We start from the raw sequence: 16,360 nt of genomic DNA, 5'->3' as shown, positions 1-16,360 counted from the left end.
GGCCGGGGAGGGGGGCTAAAAGCGCCGAGGCTCGCCTCCCAGCCCGCCGCCCCCTCGGATTCCCGGCCCGGCGGGGGCTGGAGGAGGGGGCCCCGGACACACACACACACCCACACGCAGCGCGCGCCAATGAGCCCGGGCCAGGGGCAGGGGGCGGAGTTTTCCCAGGCTTTAGCACAGCAGCTGCTATTTACCTTCTTGGCTTCTCTCGGGGACCAGGAACCAGCCCCCGCGCTCCGCCGCCAGCCGCCGCCCCCCGCCTCCTTGCCCCCGGGGCGCGCGCACACACACTCACACACGCACGCACACACACATCCTCCCGGCCCGGCCGCGGCCGCGGCGGCAATAAAACATCCTGGCACGTGCTCCGGCTCCAGGCGCGCCCTCGCCGGCCGGCTGATGTCAAACTGCAGCTCGGCTGGTGTAGCTCTTAAAGGGCCCGCGCGCGCCGGGCGCCGAGGCTGCGCCGGCCGCCCGCGGGACAGGGAGGGGAGAGGCTGCCGCGCGACCCGCCGCCTCTACGTGCCGCAGAACCGAGAGCCTGCGGATGGAAAGGAAAAGGGGGGCGAGGGCGCACTCGGGTCCCTTATCGTGGCCATCAGAGTCCTTCTTGTTCATCTTTCGTTTGAAATTGTATTTCCTTTCTGCTCAGTTGGAAATTATTCTGTTTCCTGGGGAAGCGCGGGGTCCAAGCCCCAACTCCCGTCTTCGGGCGGAGATCAGAAACCACCTTGCTCTGAACAACCTGCAAATGTGTGGTGGAAGGCATTTTTTCCCTTTTCTGCACGCAAAAAAGAATTTTTTTGTCCTTTTTCTGCGAGATGGACTTTCACCCCCTCCTCGCCCCCAATGTATAGTCTGAGCGGGAAATTACTTAGATGTTTCGGTAACTCACACCCTTGCACACGTTCCCCCTTTTCTTCTAACCACTGCAAGTATAATCTTGTATCCCTGTCCTAAACATTTTAAAAATATTTTTCAAATGAACTTCGCGTCAAAGCAGCCCTGTTACACATTTGAAAGGAAACGAAGAGCAAAGACCCTACCCCCCAGCGAAAGAAACGACTAGAGTAAAACCAATGCGGAAAAAAATCCTGCCTAAAGCAAAGCCCAGCAGGGATAGTACCAAAGGGTTAAAATCCTTTTGATTGACGTTGTAGCCTCCGGTGCCCCGGGCTCAGGCGTGCGCCATTGGCCGCCAGGCCTTGTGCCTGGCGGCCAATGGGGGGGCGCGGTCCACGAGCGGTGCCGCGTGTCTCCTCCTCCCATTGGCTGAAAGTTACTGTGGGAAAGAAAGTTTGGGAAGTTTCACACGAGCCGTTCGCGTGCAGTCCCAGATATATATAGAGGCCGCCAGGGCCTGGGGATCACACAGGATCGGGAGCTGGTGCTGATAACAGCGGAATCCCCTATCTACCTCTCTCCTTGGTCCTGGAATAGCGCTACGGATTACCAAGTAGCCATAAGATATTATAATAAACCCTCAGCACTTGCTCAGTTTTGTGAAAGTCTCGAGCAAAAGGGACATAAAACAATTTTTTGTGTGTGTGTGGACTCCAAAAATAAAATTCTCTAGGGATTTAAAAAAAACTACAGAAAAATGCCAGCTGATATAATGGAGAAAAATTCCTCGTCCCCGGTGGCTGCTACACCAGCCAGTGTCAACACAACACCGGATAAACCAAAGACAGCATCTGAACATAGAAAGGTAAGGGCAGTACCTGTATCTCTCTGCAGCCCCAAGAAATTAAGCTGGGGTTGGGGGGGGGAGGGTCTTTTATCCCTTAAAAACCCCTGGGTGAAATGGCAGATCCCATGGGAACTCAGGACTCTTTATTTCTTTACAGTCATCAAAGCCTATCATGGAGAAAAGACGAAGAGCAAGAATAAATGAAAGTCTGAGCCAGCTGAAAACACTGATTTTGGATGCTCTTAAGAAAGATGTAAGTGGGTAATGCCGCCTCTTTTTTTAATTTAAAAAATGAAATACTGTGTCTCAGGTTCTAACTAAGAATGAAATCCTCTCACCGGCGAATCTTCCCCGCCAGCACTGCGTTCTCTGAGGCTGGAGGGCCGGTCCCCTTTCGTGGGGGGTTGAGGAGGTCGGCGCGGTGGGAGGGACCCCCAGCACTCCGAGGCCGCTGGCGGGGGTCTCACTTGCCTTCCTTGCCTCCTCTCCTGTGCAGAGCTCGCGGCATTCCAAACTGGAGAAAGCAGACATTCTGGAAATGACAGTGAAGCACCTCCGGAACCTGCAGCGGGCGCAGATGACGGGTAAGGGCGGCTTGCCGCGGCCCCCTCTGCGGGCGTCCCTCGCACCGGGCGGTGATTTCTTCCAGACTTCCGCCCGTGGTTGTGAGAGGCATTCAGCTACATTTTACTGCCTTGGCTCACTCTTACGTTCCCACGGTCTGGGGCTTATTTATAGCCACAACTCCAAGTTGTTACTGTTCCGGAAAGGGAGGGAGAGTGGTTGCAGCGGCGCGGGCGGCGGGCGGCTTGGCAGTGGGGAAAGCGGGTGGGGGCGAAAGGACTTAGAACTGTGGCGGTTTGGGTAGCGTAGAGCCTGGAGGTCTTCTGGTTTAGCAGTCCCTCCTCCCCCATTATAGTAGGGGAAATGAGGTTTGGATGGCGGGGAAGGGCATTACCCAAGGTCACATCGCACGCGCTGAGTGTGTGGGGGGGATGGGGGGGGAGTAGATCGAGGGCCGAGATCGAACGACTGAGAATGGAGAGGAGTGTCTTGGCTTTAGTCGCCAAGCTAATGTGGAGAGGTGGATGGTTTCACTAACCCCCCCACCCCCGAGCTGGAGGCAGTTCTGCGGGCCCAGTGGTCAGGAAGGCGCGCCGCGGGGACCTCCCAGGGCGTAGGCGGTGGCCTCCGGGCCAGGGCCTTTCGGTGACCCGTCCGTCTCCTTCTTGCCTGCAGCCGCACTAAGCACAGACCCGAGCGTGCTGGGGAAGTACCGCGCGGGTTTCAGCGAGTGCATGAACGAGGTGACCCGCTTCCTGTCCACGTGCGAGGGCGTTAACACCGAGGTGCGCACCCGGCTGCTCGGCCACCTGGCCAACTGCATGACCCAGATCAACGCCATGACCTACCCTGGGCAGCCGCACCCAGTCTTGCAGGCGCCGCCCCCGCCCCCGCCTGGACCCGGCGGGCCGCAGCACGCGCCTTTCGCGCCGCCGCCGCCGCTCGTACCCATCCCCGGGGGCGCGGCGCCCCCTCCCGGCGGCGCTCCCTGCAAGCTGGGCAGCCCTGCTGGCGAGGCGGCGAAGGTGTTCGGCGGCTTCCAGGTGGTGCCGGCTCCCGACGGCCAGTTCGCCTTCCTCATCCCCAACGGAGCCTTCGCTCACAGCGGCCCGGTCATCCCAGTTTACACCAGCAACAGCGGGACCTCCGTGGGACCGAACGCAGTGTCGCCTTCCAGCGGCCCTTCGCTCACGGCCGACTCGATGTGGAGGCCCTGGCGGAACTAAGGGGCTTAGGCCACCCCTCCCCCTAATCTCCTCAGCCTCTCTTCCCTCGGGACACTAAACAGGAACTTGGACGCTGGCAGAGAAGAGGACTTTCGTGATTAAGTGGTTACTTTGTTTTTTTAATTTCTAAAAAGTTACTTTTTTTGTAGAGAGCTGTATTAAGTGACTGACCATGCACTATATTTGTATATATTTTATATGTTCATATTGGATTGCGCCTTTGTATTATAAAAGTTCAGATGACATTTCGTTTTTTACACGAGATTTCTTTTTTATGTGATGCCAAAGATGTTTGAAAATGCTCTTAAAATATCTTCCTTTTGGGAAGTTTATTTGAGAAAATATAATAAAAGAAAAAGTGAAGGCTTTTATGTCTTAGAACTGATTATTTCAGAATATGTAAAAAAAAATAAAGGCACTTGGCAAAATTTGAATTACATGTAATCTGAGAATTCAGGAATTGGTTCTTTTATTATTCAAAGAACATTTTTAAAAATCCATCAAACTTTTCACCATGAACTATATTCCATTTAATTTGCAAGAACCCATCTGATATGGCTTCTCTGATCAATTTGTGGTAAATCTCTTAAAGGATTTCAAACATTTAGTTAATAGTTGGGTAGGTCATACAGTGTACTAGCTCCTTCTGAGGAAGGTTGAAGGGGACTGAGTTCATGAAGTTAATGGATCTAGTACCATTGCCCAGGTTACATTAAGGGAGGCTCCTGCAGCACTACTCCCCTGGGGTAGCTCACCAACATCCAGAGTAAAAACACTCTTAACCCATGCAACTTGCAACCTTCAAGTGTTGGGGTCTTCCTTTAATTAGTCAGTCCTTAGGTTCAGCTAGACATTCCCTTGTACCAAGCATCCAAAAGTTTGAAATGCCTCTCTGCACCCTCTTCAAGCAAGCTGAGAAGGTCAACAGATTCCTTCTGCCAAGGGACAGCTAGTTAGACTTCCATGTGCAGCCCAAGTCCAGATGATTAACACCACACATATGTTTTTGATAAGTTTCTGTGCTTGGCTCTAATAGAGAAAGCATGTGGGGGCCGAGCTGGCAGGCACACAGGCCATCTTCCCCCTTTTAATACAAACAGCAAGCGACCCCTTCGCTTGGTCATGCCCCATTTCCAGGCAAGATGTGGGCTCCAGATAGGAGCAAAAGGCTTGTCTCGGGTTTCAGCTCACATAACCCTCCTTAACAAGTCCTAACTCAAAGCGGACAGCTTTAAACTGTGCCAGGATCTGCAGGGAATTTCTTCCAAATCCCATCACAAAGGCTTGTCAGATTTTGTCAGATTTGGCCAGGTGTTTGACTGCATCCAGGTGTTGGGGAAATGAAAACCACGAGCCCTACGAGACCAGACACATCAGCCGCGCTGTGGGTCTGGCCGGCGGGCCCTCCTCCCGCACTGCCGGCCAGTCCTCCTCTCTGCCGGGCCCCTCCCGCCGGCCGCTCGCTCGCTCTCTCTCTCTCTTTCTCTCTCTCTCTCTCTCTCTCTCTCTCTCTCTCTCTCTCTCTCTCTCACACACACACACACACACACACACACACACACACCCCACCCCCTTCAGAAGGGCTTCTGGGAGGCGAAGGATGAGGCGGGAGAGATCAATCTTTGAAGCCTTCCTAACAAAGATAAAGCAAACGATTTTCTGTCTTGTTTCAAAAGCTTTACCTCTCCTCTGCCTGCTCTGGCCTTTCCCACAGGCCAGTGTGAAGAGCAGCTCCATCTCAGGAATGATCTAGCAGATAGTTTTCTACTCAGATACCTTCCACCCAACTTCAGATTCAGAGGGAGAGATTTAAAAGATACTTTTAAAAGTTTGGCTCCTACTTGCCTCATTTTGTGTATGTGAAAAGGGTCCAAAACACTCTCCACCCAAAGAAATACACATACACACCCTTCCTTATCATAAATTTCCACGATTTCCCTCTTGTTTAAACACAAACATAATAACAATTGCTCTATTAAGACTACCAACCCAAGCTCAAATGCTTCATTTGGTAAACCTGTTCTCTGGCCCCACCAGAAGTCCTTAACTGACTGGCCTGGCAGCAATAATGGAGACATTAGGTCTCATTTTTACAAAAGTGCATTTATGTTCTTAAAAATTCACATACACACACACACACACCAGTGCAATCACGACACCAACTTAAAACTAAGTATCTTTGTCTTTCCCTATGCTGAAGGGGAACAACTGAAAAAGTGAATTTTTATTAATATCAACAGTATATAGGTATCTTGGGAGGAGTAGTGATATTTTTTTTTAAAAGAAGTAAACATTTGTTCATTTGAAAATAATTGGTAGTTTAAAAGTGGTCTTTTCTCTGAAATATGGGTTCAGATTACTAGAGGAGGCATTTGTTTCTGTACAATGTGGGGAAAGGGGAGACCCGAGGCCCCGTTGGGGATTTGTCAGGTTCTTGCGCGAGCTATGCCACTAAACCCACTGTGTTACTTTGAATGAGTCACTTCCCTTCTCCGGGACAATTCTACGTTGGTAAGATGAGTGGGTTGTTTCCAAGACTTTGGGCCCTCCTGCACCCAGGCTGTTTCTGGAGTAATTAGTTGGGGGAGAGGCGAAGCTTCAAAGACGACGTCGCTCCGGCCCCACCCTCCCGGCTCCCTCGGACCAGGCCTAATCACAGCGCCGGGGGCACCCCCAGCAGCCCCTCCGGCCGCAGAGCCGATGGCTCCAGGAGATAGGCGCAGCGGCGAGCGCGCCGCCCGGATGCGGGCCGCAGGCTGGGGCCGCCTGGCGCGGCCGCCTCGCGGCGGGACCCTCCCGGCCCGGGCCCTCGGCCCCCGGCATCCGGGGCTGCAGGGGCGCTGACCTGGAAGGGGGCTCTCCTCGGTCAAGAAGGGAGCCTTCCCTAGATGGTGAATAAGCGGGACTCGGCGGGGCGCCCCCGCCCAGCTCCCCGTTCCGCTCCACGTGCTCCTGCAGTGGGGACCGGGGGTTCAACTGGACCCCCTCTGCGTCACCACCGTCCCGGGGAACCTGTCATTAAAGTCAATTAACTTTTCCCACACCCCTTGGCCGGTAACAACTCGCTGCGAGCTTCCTCCCCGGCTCCTAAGTGCAACCAGATGGGGGCCGCGCTGCCCCCGCCCGCCGGGGCGCCCGGGGTTCCAGGGAGCGGCCGGGCGCGCGGCCGGGGAGCGGGCCAGGGCGGCCACCCGGGCCAGCCCGGCGGCCCCGCGGCCAAGGTGGTTTGCTTAGCAGGCCCGGCTGCTTTCTGGCAGGAAATGAATAGCTCCCAGATGAGCTCAGGCAACCTGAGAGGTCGTGAGAACGGCGCGAACCCCCGCCTGTGCAGCCGGCAGCCTGCCAGGCCGCGGGGGGGGCGGGCGGCGGCGGGAGGCCGGGCGGGCGGGCGGCGGGGGAGGGAGCGGCTGACACACGAGCCCGCGCCGCTCCCGCTGACAGGCGGGCCGCCGCCGCCCCCGCGCGGGCCCCGCGCCTCCCAGGCAGCAGGCCCCAGCCGCAGAAGGCCGGCCGCGCGGCCGCCGGGCGGGGGCGGGGCCGCTGCCAGTGTTTTTCCAGTTCTCCCGGTAGCTCCCGGCCGCATTTAGCAGCCGGGGAGCTGGGCCGCGGCCAGTGTCAGGGCCCCGGAGGCCCTCGCGGCTGAGCGCGCTGCCAGGCGCGGGGCGCGGGGGCAGGAGGCGGGCGGGCGGGCCGGGGCGGCTGGGCCGCAGGGCCGAGAGGGCGGCACCGGTCGCCGCGCTGCACTCCTTTAAAAAAATAAAAATAAAAATAAATAAAAATAAAAAATAAAATAAAATAATAAAATAAAATAGGAATCTCATTTCCCAGAACCCGAGCACCTACTAAGTGCCCAGCAAGCCCCCTGCCAGCGTTGAAGAGACTCGGGCACCCCCATGCAGCGCCCGCCTCACAGGGCCCTCAGCTTAGCTAGGGAGACAACCACTCGGGCGCTCACCCCGGCTGATGGTGGGGCAAGTGCCAAAGCTGAAGTCTGAACAAAGGGCATCTCAGAACCGACATTCATTCTGATTTGAGAGGGAACCAGGTAAGCTGTTTGAGCGGGCGCTGGAGGTGGACAGGTGAGAGATGAGTTCGACGGAAGGGACACAGTAGGAAGGTGAAGGAAACGCAGATAAGCCCGGCCCGGGGAGATTTCAGGAAGTTCGTCCGTGGTGGTTATATTTCAATCTTCAAATACACGATTGGCTTAGAGGTCATGAAAAAAAAAAAGGTGATGTTGTCTGCCTCAGTTGGCTTAGTGCGGTGTCCTACGGGGGTTAAAAGCGCATGGTCTGGCTTGGGATTGCTTAGGCTGTAAAACCAAGGCAACTTGCTTCACTTCTCTGTGCCCCCTGGGAACTTAGGGCTCTTCGGGGGGTATTTCATAGGGCTGTGAGGATGAAATGGGTAAATGTTCATAAAGCATTAGGAATGGTGTTTGGCCCATAAGCCCTCAATACATTACAATTACGATTTTTAAACAACCATGGTGAAGTTTGTTCACCAAACAAGAAAGCCAGCCCTGGCCTTTGCCCAGTGATTTCAGGATCTGCCTGTAATTGCACCGGGCCTCATGTGCAAGGATCACTGCTTCTTCCTTGGTTTCTGAATTTTGTGTATTCATTCAATAATTATTGAACCAGAGAGAAAGGCAGGATCTCTGTAGCTATAAAGTGCACAGTCTGGTAGGCAAGACAGACCAGTTAAAAAAAAACACCACAAAAAACGACTATGTGTTAAGTGCCATAAAAGAGTAGTGTGCGTGGTGGTACAAAAGAAGGTCACACATCATGACAGGTAACCTTTGGGTCCCCACATTATGATGAGTCTTTGTGAATTTTTATGACCATAGAAATTGCTAGGACAGTAAATAGTCAAATTCCACCTAAGAAAAGTTATTGTCAAATGGTTAATTTCTAGATTAATTATTTTACAGTGCTAATATTTTCTGAATCAGCATGGTCATCTTGAGGTGGTCAAGGAACTCAACCAGAGTCATGAAATCCTGGTTTCAAATTGGCCACTACCTGTCAGACGCTGAGCAAGTCCCCATAAGTCTCTGGGCTTCAGTTTCCTCACTGACACGGTGAGAAGGTTACACCAGAAGTTCTTTTCAACTCCACAGTCAGTGACTCTCTTTGCTCAGCATGCTTCTGTGTGCCTCTATGGCTGTAAGAACCTAGATCAGGCATATTTCAAAACTTTCACCCAAGTCCTGGGATGATTTTACAACCAAGTATTTTCATCTGTAGTTAAAGATATGGAAACAGACCTGAAGGATGGGCATTGTAGTCCCACTGTTGTAAGAAAATAGGTCACGCATTACATTCTTGGAGACCTGCCGTGTTAGTGAGAATTGTGCCCACTGTGTGGCATATCCAAGAAAGCCTGCATCTGACAGGATTTTCTCACACGTCTGCTACTGAGACCCTCTCCTTTGCTGTAATGTCTTGTTATCTTACTTGGGAAACAGAATAACAAGAGTTAAAAATACCATCACTTTCCCACTTCATCCTAAAAAGTAGCTTCCCACCCTGTCGGCTTGACCACTTCTTTTCTAAATAGAGGATGTGATCTGTTGGTTACTAGGACTCTCTCTACTGAGGGGACATATTTCCCCAACTGGCTAGAGTTTTTCCACTGGTACATTTGCTGAATTAGTCTGGTTAAACAAGAATGTCAGTCTGAATTAGTGAAAACTCTGAATTTTGTATATCCAACAGAAAAAGCAGTAAATTTTGCAAGTAGTGGGTCTGAATTCACAGCTTACGAAAGTACTTGCTGTTGTAAACTAATGCATTAAAGTGACTTAGAGAGTGTATTCTCTCAAGCAGGTTAAACATGGCTCTTGCAATGTTATTTATACTATAAATCTTTCTTTATAGTAAGAATAAGAGGAGCCACGATTGCAGTCCATATAAATAATTTCAGTCTCAATTAATAATAAGGCTTTACTGTCGCTATTCTTTTTATGTCCGGATATATTTTCAGTTGTAATTTATCTTTAGTCCAGCAGGGATCAATGCATTTTTTCCCCCTTAGAATTGCAAGTATCACTAATGAGAGTGATGTCAAGGAGCGCTATTTGTAACTTACTATTCTCTTACTCACAGATGTGATCCGTTTTCGTGTTAAACTAACTTTACGGGTTTAGTCATCAATGTGAGACCTGAAATTTGTAAATCCAGTGTATAAAAAACTCTAGGCTAGAGAAAAACTACTGATATTGATGTAAACAACCCCCCTTAACTTCACGTTTTCTGCTACACAGTTTCCCCCTATCAGCTTCTTCCCTGAGCCATAAAATTTGTCCCTAAGGCATCAAAATGTGAAACAGGAATATTATTCCTTAACAGGGCCAGGAGAGGGCAAATGCCATGTCAAATCAGTTCCAGAAGCAACTGCCATACGTGACATTTCAGAGTAAAAGTAAGTGTAAAAGTACCTAAGGCATTTTCTTTTTTTTAAATAATTTTACAACAGTGGGATCATACTACGCGTTCTATTTTTAAAAAAATATTTTTATTGATTTTTAGAGAGAGAAGAAGGGAGAGGGAGAGACATCAATGTGAGAGCAAAACATGGATTGGCTGCCTACTGCACACCCCCTACCAGGGATCGAGCCTGAAACCCGGGCATGTGCTCTGACCTGGGACAGAACCAGCAAGCAACTTTTTGGTGCAAGGGACAGATGACACCCAACCAACTGAGCCACACTGGCCAGGGCAAGGCATTTCTTCATTTTAATGAGTACCCATCAGATAGATATTTAGGGTCAGGGATGGGATACAAAACTGGAAGGAAGGCTTCCCACACTCCAGGTTTGTGAAGAACAAATACTCTTCAGCACACAGAGTTATTCTTTCCTGTCTTCTGTTCCATAATTAAGACCCATATGATTATTTTCATACAATAGAATCTTGCAGAATCTGACAGATATTTCCCTTAAAACTCTGCAAAACAAAGTAATTGTGGTATTGGCCAGTAAGCCTTGCAGGGTAGAACAAGTCTCTAAAGAACCCTGAAACCAAAGACTCATTTGTGTTATTTTTGTTTTCTTGTTTTGGAGTTGGGGAGAGTGGCAAGATGGGGAGGCCCAGATTGGGGGGGGAGGGGGACATAATACATAAGCATGTAGGGAATTCTGAAACTACTTTAGTGTGATCTCTTTGAGATTTCATTTTAAGTTCAAAACAGAGAGCATGCATCCAAAGAAGAGACATTTTGAAACAGTTTGATGCTGGGAGCAGTTCAAAAAGAATAACTTAAAATGTTCTTGCCTCAAATATTTGCACGCACAGCTCTCATATCAAAGACCTAAGGCTATCATCATATTTACACACATACGCTGGCTTAAAAATAGAAGTTGAATTTCAAACAATCAATTGATTGTGTTGAGATATAGCTAAACTGATACTGGGCTGGATTCAACTTAATTTTTAAAAAGCCAAGTTTTCTTGTTTAACATACAACCTCTAGCCACAGGGCTGGATCTCAGCTCTGTGCTTTTCCTAATTCGATGGGTCCCTCCTCAGACTTTTCCCTGGACTCTCTGGAAACTTGTTCTATTGTAAATAAAATGCCCCTCTACCTGCAGCCTCAGCATGAACCCCCTCATTGCCTGGTTCTGCCTTTCTTTTGAGCCTGCTGGATCGATCACTTCATTTTCCTTACCCCAGGTGTGAGTAAGGTGGGGAGCAGCTTTAGGGGGATGGGGATTGTGGGTGCCTTGGCTGGGGATTGGGATACTATGAGCTGGGGTTTGCACCTGGGCCCCGGAGCATGGGTCCTATGGACCAAGGAGTATGTGCTGGGCTGGAGACTGAGGACACATCTCTGCCTCTCCATACCTGTGCTAAAACAGAGCTTCTTCCTCTGGTAAAAATCTGTCCTCATGCCATCCAGTTCTCCCACTCTTTAGCTTTCTGGTCCTTGTCATCTCCTGACTTCTCCCCACCAGCCTTACCTTTACCTGGCTCCATCCTTCCCTCCTTTCTCAGGGACTGTGCCCTGGATCTCATCCCTTTCCCTTCATCAAGGGGGTGGCCACATAACATCTGCCAAAGCTGCTCCAGTGCTGGGGCCCTCCACACTCCACCTGGCTTTTGTCCCTTTGTAAACTCTGTCCCTTCACACACACTGTCCCTGTGCTGGAAGTGTCCCTCCTTCACTTCATCCAAAGACCTCCCACATTATGTGTCCTTCGAGAGGCTAATCAGTTCACCTGCTTCCAGAAGCCCATCCAGATGGCCTCCCTGCTCTGAACTCTCCTCGCCCCTCCTGACCCCTCCTAAGGCATCTAACAAGCACTGATGATACTGGAGTCTAGTGACTGTTAATCTGTCTCCCCAGCCCAGACTGTGCAAGTTTTGGGGGGCAAAAACTATGTATTTTTTTTCTGTAGACTCCCAGCACGTGGCCCAGCCTGCCATACAGAAGTCATTCAGGAAGCTCTATATTACTAGTATAGTAAGAAGGAGGGTATTAATAAAAACAGCAACTCACATTTGAATAATCCTTTAAGGTTCACCAAATGCCTTCATAAACACCATCTCCCATCTCACTTGATTCCCAAAATCATTGTTATCCTTGTAGCAAACATGGATAATTAGTTTCAAAGAGAGTATATAGGTGGTTTGCCCAAGGTGGCAGCTAGAAGGTGGCACAGGTGGGTGTCTGGAACTCACATATTCTGGCTGTAGTACCATGCTTCCCTCATTCTCTGCAGAGCTGGACAGGCGTGAGCCCGACCCTCTAAAGCCTGTCCCTCAGATTACATAATTACCCTTTCCCTGCCAACTACCCTGGGCAAATAAACCTAGATCCTGTCTTCATGGTCCCTACACTTTTGCTACATATACAACCAGAGCCAATTGGGAGCAGCTGAAATCTGTTCTCCTCACTCGTGCTTTGTGGCCTTAACACTCATAAATAAAATCTCTCAGGGCATGAGAACTTCAGGGACCTTCCTTCCTCTCGTTTCCCAGTGGCATAAGAATGAATGCCATCAAAGACAAGCTTTTTTTTTTTTTTTTTTTTTTTAACCTAAAGATGAATTATCCTCAGCACAAATGGACGACCAAGAATTTTTCAGAATCAAAAAGTATATAGTGAGAATGGGAAAATAAATCTTAAGCAGGAAGAAAGTATCAGATTTTGAAGATCACATTTGTGTGGCTGGTTTGAAAAAGAGCGGTTCTTTACTAGGTGAATGAGTCACACTGGGGCCCAGAGAAACCAGTGGGTAAAAGCATGTGAGAGTGTAACAGGTGATTCAAAAGCACCAGCTATGGGAAAGGCCACACCAGAAAGCCTCCACTACAGTGTGGCTGTTTGCAATAAAATCAGTATAGTCTCTATAAGCAAAATGTCCCCTATTTTGGGCTATTCTTTCCTGTCTGTGACTGCTGGTGTTTTGCATTCCAGTTTTGTGATAAATCAGAGTGAGCATTTATCACCTGGGAGGTATCTTTAGAAGACAGTTTGTTCTGGTTACCTGCAGTTTAGGATGCGGTACCAGAAGTAAGGGGTAGTCTGTACCAATGTGGATCACTGGCCCACAAAACAGCTCCCAGTGCAGGCTGGCTAGTTAGTCACTTACCAGGGGTTAATACAGCACCTACTCTGTGCCAGACACTGTTCCAAGCACCAGAGTTCATCCAACAAATAAGACAGGCAAGGCTACAGTTCTCAGGGAGTACACATTCCACCATGGAGAAGGCAATAGAAAAGAAAATAAGTGAAGGGCAGAATGTCAATTTATGGTAAACACCATGAAGAAAGTGAACTAGGGTACTGGGATAGAATGGGACTGAAGTGGGGCTGGGGTCTAATTTAGAGTGGGTAGTCAGGGAAGGCTCACTGTAAACTATACATTATACTTACAGCAAATCTCAATCCAGACTGGCCACATTACAAGCACTCGGTAGACACTGGTGGCCAGTGGCTGCCCTACTGGCCAGAGCAGCACTGAAGGGTCTAATAATCATCATCCTCAGAGCTGACTTTCATTATTCTCTTCCCCTCATACTGACCTGCCATGTTATCCACCAAGAGCTTGCATAATTCCATCTAATTATCGCCACATCTACCCTACCACCTGTACCCCAGCTCCAGTGTCTTCAGTGTTTTGTATGTCAGTTATTGCTACATCCTCTGAATTGGACTTTCTGCCTTTGCTCTAACTCCACCAATCTCTCTCCACCAGACTACAAATGTGTCCTGCTAAAGCATAGCTTCCCTTTTCTCCCTTCTCCTCTTCAAAATCTTCCATATCTCCCCTGTCCCCTAAAATTTAAACTCCTTTGGAAAGCCTACAAGACCCCTCCTAAAATAGCCACACCCCTCTTTTTAGCCTTCTTTCCAATGGCCCCCTTTATATAACACAGTTAAAACCCAGGTCCCAGCTTGGTCTGCTTCATCATACTTGCCCCAGTGACTCACAAAAATAATGTTATTTTATTTCCCAAAATATCCTTAAACACCATGGATTAATTATAGTCAAACATTGGAAGCTTTCAGGATTTGTTTCTGTTTATTATTTTCCTTAATAGTAATTTTCCTTTCTCTATAGTTTTTATTTTGTAAAGTTTTTTTTCTAATTTTTATTTTGCAGGGTTTTTTTCTTTTAAAAGCAATTCCAGTGACCTGCAATGTTTGGAAATGAGTTGCCTGCTTGTTGCTTGATTTGTCTGTTCTCGACCCATAGCCAGTTCTTAGCAAAAGTGATGCATGGCAACTGTATGTAATCAGGCATCATACATGTTATGTGTGTGTGTGCAAAAATTTAAGCTATTGTATACTTAATTGGATTTTGAAAACCTGTGACATCACTCAAAATTACAAGAAACACTGTGGGATATAACAAGTCCAGGAGGGGAAATCTCTAAAATCCTCCTTGACTTTGGTTATGACCTTGTAAGAGCATCTTACCCACCATCTTTGAAGTATGGTTGAAGGCCATTCCTCATGTTTTTCTTTTTCCCCTTGGTTGAAACATTTAAGTGACTGAATATGTAATTTTTGCAGACCCCATTCCAAAAGAGCCATCAAAACAAAATTCACATGATGGCCACATGCTGGTGCATGTCACACAGCTGCTCTTGACTATTTATGGATGTGAGATATTAACTCCAGAGTTAGACTGGAAGTGAAGTAAGTTATAACTTGTTATTGAAGGAAGTTTGTGCTTGCATCTCTGAAAATTAATATTAAAAGGTGAGGGGCTCATGAGCTTGTTCCAGCTGGAGTCCCCATTCCCTAGATCTTGTCCACAACTTGATTTGGCTTGGTTTTAATTTGGTTTGGGAGCCTTCTTCAGTCCTTTGCATATACTTCAGCATAAATGGAGGTCTACTAGTAAACACCTTGTGCTTGCCTAGCAGGCACATAAAGGCCCTTCTCCTTGCCAGACCACAAGTGTAGGCCTCTACTGAGAAAACCTACAAACAAAGCTGCCAACCAAAATTAATTTTAAACTGTAATAAGGAATCGAAGCATTTATCTGAGCAAAAAGAGCTACAGCCCTGAACACACAGATTCAGGTAGCAACCTAAATTGTGCCCCTGAGACAAAGGGGAGGCCACTTTTATAGAGAAACTTCCTGTCCAAAGTTCCCATTTTGGTCCATTTCATGCAAATAAGGTTTCCAAATTGTGTGGCTCTGATTGGTCAGGCCAGGCCACAGTCTATTGGCTGGATGGTAGCATGGCACAGAGGGAGGAACCTCCTACAGTGATGGACTCAAACAGCAGTATCAACAGGCAGGATAGTGCAGGAGGTTAGAAGTTCAGTGTGTGGTTTTTCCTGGTCTGCAAGGCTCGTCACATTTAAATTTTAGGCTCATTTAACCACAAGGAGTCTTGACAGGTAAACTCCTTCTCAGAGTTCATAAAGCTCATAAAACTCATGGCTCCCCAGGCTGCTTAGAGTTTTGGTCTTCATCTTTTCCTACCTCCTCCTAACATTAAACTCTTACTGAGTACCTACTGTGTGCTGTCCTGTGGAGAGACAGATGAATAAGACACCTACCTGCCTCTCAATCTCTGGAGCATTTGGATGTAAATAAAGAATTTTTAAGAGAGGTCCCTAAAGGTGATTCAAGAAAAATGAGTGCTTCTTTTAAGACAGGAGATTCCAGACAGTGTGGTAGGTGAGACAGGTTGGAGAAGTAGATAGAGAAGCGGTTAGAAGAGGCTGCAGGGCTGGGTGTGATTTAGAGAGGGAGGGCAGAGAAAGGCCAGGTTAGTCTGGTTTCATGTGCTAATGAGTCACAGTCATCAATCAATGTTGTCCAGGAAAAGCTGCCTCTTTAAATCCTCTGGAGAGACCCAGGTAGAGCCAGAAGAACCTGACCTAGAGATGGGCCCTGCCCCAACTCACCAAGACCTTGGCAATGACACTTGCCCTCATTTAACTCTAGTTTCTTTACCTGAAAATGGGAGCATTGGATCATTTGGTCCCAGCTCCAACTTGAGATCAAAATCCCCTGAATTGCCTTCCCAGTAGGCCTGTCCCCTGAATGAGGGTATGTGCAGACAATGTGAACTATGGAACTATGTATGCCAGATGTTGCAGTTAGAAGGTGATGGTTATGATTCATGAGTTGCCCAAGGACACAGAACCCCTTTCAGTCTCTCATTTATCCACCCTTGTCCCCAATCTCTGCCCACTCCTAATTTCTACTTTTGTCTTCCCCTACTCTACTATTTGGTTTAAGTTTTAATCCATCCTCCCTCCCTCCCTCCCTCCCTCCCTCCCTCCCTCCCTCCCTCCCTCCCTCCCTCCCTCCCTCCCTCCCTCCCTCCCTCCCTCCCTCCCTCCCTCCCTCCCTTCCTTCCTTCCTTCCTTCCTTCCTTCCTTCCTTCCTTCCTTCCTTCCT

The 16,360-nt window shown here is 48.9% G+C and overlaps 1 protein-coding gene across 1 annotated transcript; it reads left to right on the top strand.

Moving 5' to 3' along the window:
• The first annotated feature begins 1,340 nt into the window (after positions 1 to 1,340).
• HES1 (hes family bHLH transcription factor 1) lies at positions 1,341 to 3,851 on the top strand. The gene is made up of 4 exons (XM_087817888.1): positions 1,341 to 1,708; positions 1,848 to 1,943; positions 2,187 to 2,274; positions 2,930 to 3,851. The coding sequence occupies exons 1-4, from the start codon at positions 1,601 to 1,603 to the stop codon at positions 3,478 to 3,480; spliced, it is 843 nt and encodes a 280-aa protein (XP_087674014.1). The 5' UTR covers positions 1,341 to 1,600; the 3' UTR covers positions 3,481 to 3,851.
• Positions 3,852 to 16,360: the final 12,509 nt, after the last annotated feature.

Source organism: Miniopterus natalensis, chromosome 6, assembly GCF_054644295.1.
Source record: "Miniopterus natalensis isolate mMinNat1 chromosome 6, mMinNat1.hap1, whole genome shotgun sequence".
Taxonomy (NCBI): domain Eukaryota; kingdom Metazoa; phylum Chordata; class Mammalia; order Chiroptera; family Miniopteridae; genus Miniopterus; species Miniopterus natalensis.
Note: the sequence above shows the minus strand (reverse complement) of the source record. Positions and strands in the feature narration are given on the sequence as shown.